Source organism: Sinocyclocheilus grahami, unplaced genomic scaffold (assembly GCF_001515645.1).
Source record: "Sinocyclocheilus grahami isolate Dianchi unplaced genomic scaffold, SAMN03320097.WGS_v1.1 scaffold3898.1, whole genome shotgun sequence".
Lineage (NCBI taxonomy): Eukaryota > Metazoa > Chordata > Actinopteri > Cypriniformes > Cyprinidae > Sinocyclocheilus > Sinocyclocheilus grahami.
Window position 1 is genome coordinate 3,157 of NW_015508936.1, and position 3,802 is coordinate 6,958.

The 3,802-nt window shown below is 39.1% G+C and overlaps 1 protein-coding gene and 1 long non-coding RNA gene across 2 annotated transcripts in view; one reads left to right on the top strand and one right to left on the bottom strand.

The window, feature by feature from the left end:
- LOC107576539 (transmembrane protein 45B-like) overlaps positions 1 to 1,739 on the top strand; it is a 4,178-nt gene extending 2,439 nt beyond the window's left edge. Inside the window, 4 exon segments of the mRNA XM_016262705.1 lie at positions 557 to 760; positions 851 to 1,035; positions 1,131 to 1,273; positions 1,354 to 1,739. Of these exon segments, the coding sequence (XP_016118191.1) occupies positions 557 to 760; positions 851 to 1,035; positions 1,131 to 1,273; positions 1,354 to 1,471 (650 nt within the window). The 3' untranslated portion in view covers positions 1,472 to 1,739.
- A 111-nt stretch (positions 1,740 to 1,850) lies between these two features.
- Positions 1,851 to 3,557, bottom strand: LOC107576540 (uncharacterized). Its single transcript, XR_001608070.1, has 4 exons — positions 3,280 to 3,557; positions 2,964 to 3,070; positions 2,721 to 2,856; positions 1,851 to 2,618 (listed from the first exon to the last, which is right to left on the bottom strand). It is a non-coding gene; the product is annotated as an uncharacterized lncRNA (long non-coding RNA).
- Between the last annotated feature and the right edge of the window lie 245 nt (positions 3,558 to 3,802).

Here is a 3,802-nt window from a genome sequence, read left to right on the forward strand (position 1 = left end):
CTCTTAAACCGCATAGATTTAATTGAAGGAGCTCTGAAGATCTTTTTTGCATTTGTTGGTGAGCTGCGAATCACATACACAATCCTTTTCACTGGTTTCCAGTTGATTTCCTATAATAGTAAATGTGTAAGGATGACATGAGGTAAAATATTCACTCTACTATTAAAATGAACATATATGGACATATATCCTGTGAATAGTTAATTATTATTATTATTTTTTTTTTTGTACAACACCAAAATAGACGTTTAGAAGAATGTCGAAGCTGCTCTCTTCATTAGAAAGTGGATGGGGACCACAAGATGTAAAGACAAAAAAATGCACCAAATATGTATCACAATCTTGTGCACTAAATTACTCATCTAAAGCCATATGATAGCTGATTCACTGAAAATCCTGCTTTGGAATTGCCTGGACGGTTGAGGTCACCATTTACTGGAAATTGTGTTATAAATTTCCCTTGTGCTCCACATCTCAAATGTCATAAATTAATTTTAACGTAGTTCTTTAAAAAATAAGTGAAATTCTGGTGTTTTACACTGAAATCTATCTCTAGGGATCATGGCAGAGCAGTTTGTGCCTGATGGCCCTCATGCACATCTGTATCAGGACGGCTGGGTGAAGCTGATGAACTGGCAGCACAGCACCATGTACTTGTTTTTCGGTATCTCTGGCATTGCAGATGTTCTCAGCATGTCTTCTCGCCACGTGCCAGTTAGTCTTGACCGCCTCTCTCTTTCCTTGGCTCTCTTTGTGGAAGGTATCAAGCAAAATGAGCCAATAATGAAGTGAATATACAGCAATAGCCCGCCATTGAGCTTCCTGAAATGTCATTGCTTCTCCCTTCCAGGGTTCCTTTTCTATTTCCATGTCCACAGTCGTCCCGCTCTGGACCAGCACATTCACTCTCTGCTTCTGTTTGCGGTGTTTGGTGGATCCGCCAGCACAATGCTGGAAGTGTTTAAGCGAGATAACGCAGTGCTGGAACTTCTTAGGGGCAGTTTGGCCATCCTACAAGGCACATGGTTCTATCAGGTAAAGACAACATCTCAGAATCATAGATGAAGAAAATTCTGGTAGAATACATCAGTTATAATCATTCCAATATGGAGATATTTGTTATGTTTTAGATTGGGTTTGTGCTGTATCCTCTAAATGGAGAACAGTGGGATCTGGACAGACATGACAACATCATGTTCATCACCATGTGCTTCTGCTGGCATTATGCTGTGGCTCTGCTTGTTGTGGGCATCTGCTATTGTGGAGTTTTTTGGTGAGTGGACACCATTTTGGATGAATCAAAAAATGTCCCATCATTTCATTTTGCTTTCATTGCTCCCATCATCTTTCCAGGTCTTCAAAATGGTGTGAAGGAAGAAAGCTAGGTGACATGGAGATGGGCCGCAGAAAGTGCACTGCCTCGGATTCTAGCACCCAGAAGGCTTTGCTCCAGGAATCAGATGAAGAGTAGAGAGAGCCTGTGATGACTGCCAGGACTGAATGCAAAGCTTTTTGCCCTTTTCTGTTCTAACAAGCTGTCTTCCAATAGGACTATATGACTTTGTTTGCATAATTTCACTGCAAAACATTCTCATGTCCTCATGCTGAAAATATCGTATCAAAATGGACTTGTAAATAATGTGGTTGTCACAGGTGTCAGAAGCACCTGGAATAACCCTGAGATTTGTCAAACTAGAGGTAAAGAATAGATCATGACATTCTTTTAAGATATCAAACACATTTGAATGATATTCACTCCGAAAGACCCATAAGAGTTGCATAATAATGCATTCAAATGTTTCATAATGAAATGTAAATGAAGAATATACAAGCATTTAATTGTTTGTCAGTTTGATTCATGTTACTGACCACATCATGTAAACGAAGTGGCCCAAAACAGGCAAAGTATTTATTTTACATATACACAATTTAAATGCAGGGTTAAGCCCTAGAATCGGTTTGGTTCTAATGTAACAGTTTCTTAAATTTGATTTGTTTTGTTTAGCACAATCATTTATTTATCATCATCACACAAGCAGTGGCTACAGAATATAAACGGTACTTTTTAAATTACATTTCTTTAGAAGAACATAAGACATAAAAAGCACAAATAAACAAACTTGCCCGTGTACATGTCAACAGCTTCTAGAGAAAGGCCATTAACTTGAACCAAGATCATAGACTGATACAAGCCATAGATCAGACCTGAATTCCCTTACAATATATCAGCATCCAAATCATACTTCCTTTTTCAACTTCAACAATCAGCATATAACTGAAATGCTGGGAACAATGTTACAGGAAAAGCTGCGTCAGGACAAGACCAGTACTTAGAATCTGACACTGCTTTGCCCATATGCAAGTTTCATGGGAAAGTAGAGCAAGACTCTTTCCTTTTTTTGTTTTTTTGTTTTGAGGTCTATGCTTCTTTTAGTTTTATCTTAATCTGAAGAGAAATGGCTAGATCTATGGCCTTTAAACTATTGTAGGTCTCATTGAGGGTCTGGGTTTGTCTTTGGCGAGGGTGCAGTAGAGACCACCACCGTCGACACTGTGGATTTCGGAGAGTTGGCGGCTGTGCGCTGTAGCTGCTGAGCCGGTACCGTCTGGATTCGAACCTGGGGCAGAGAGACATATTCGTTAACTCACATGTATGGTATGGCTTGTAAGACCAGTTTTAGTTTGTTTAAGAGTGAGCTGATAAAGTTTGATGAGTCAACCTGTGTGGCCTGTCCCTGCTGCTGTAGCTGCTGCAGCTGTTGAGCAGTCACGAAGCTGACAGGCTTGTTCCCAGCAATCAATTTGGTGCCTGCTGGCATGGTAGTCAGGATAATGTTCCTCCCCAGATTGCTGATACTAAAAACAACAGACATATTTGACATTTCAGATGATAGGGACCTTAAAAAGCCAGCAATTTAAGATTGCTGTTTGATTACTGTTAGATGATGAAACAGTATGCTCACTTGGTGCTTATGTTCCCCTTAAGTATGGGAGTAGTGATCAGACTCTTATTTTTCAAGGGTTGGCTGAGGACAGACAGAGGCACCGTGATCCTTGTGGGAAGTTTCCCCTGAAAAGAGCAAAGATTAGAGTTTCAATCATCATTGTAACAGGCGGTTTGTGCACAACAGACAGTGGCTCTGCTCCAAAGTCTGCATTGATAGGCAGCATCCTAACTGAAATTAAACCCCAGATTTGCAACACTCTATAGGGAGCAACAAAAGAACAAAACCAGTAACAAATGAATTAAACGCATCATATACTAAAATATAAACTTACAGCTTGTGAGGCTACTACAGTAGCACTGACCGGCACCTGTCTGACCGTGGCCGCAGCAGTGCCCAGAGGAAGCGTAGAGCCTGTGCCTGCAGGGCTCAGCGTCACGCCTCACAATTCGCAACCCGAACATGACCGCCGCAACCTCAAACTTCATTCACCACATGTAAAATGGTTTCTTATGGATAAATTTAGATCCCCATTAATTATTAACCTTGTTTAAAATCATTAATATCATGTTTTGTAGTTTCAATTTTGTGACGAATGTCAAATTTGAATTTAACTGACATTTTTTCGTTTGTTCTCATTCTGTAACATTTTGGTGTACAGTAACCTAAAGAAAATTATTAATTACAATTTTGTTAATGTTCTTGGCCTATTTCATTGTTGTAGAAAAATATGTTTTGTGTTAAAGAGGACAATAAACTTAAATTAATCTTAAAAATTTAAAATTGTATTTTCTTATTTGTTCAGACTATGTTTTATAATGTTATTGTTTTATGAATAAAAAAGTCGCTTGCACAAG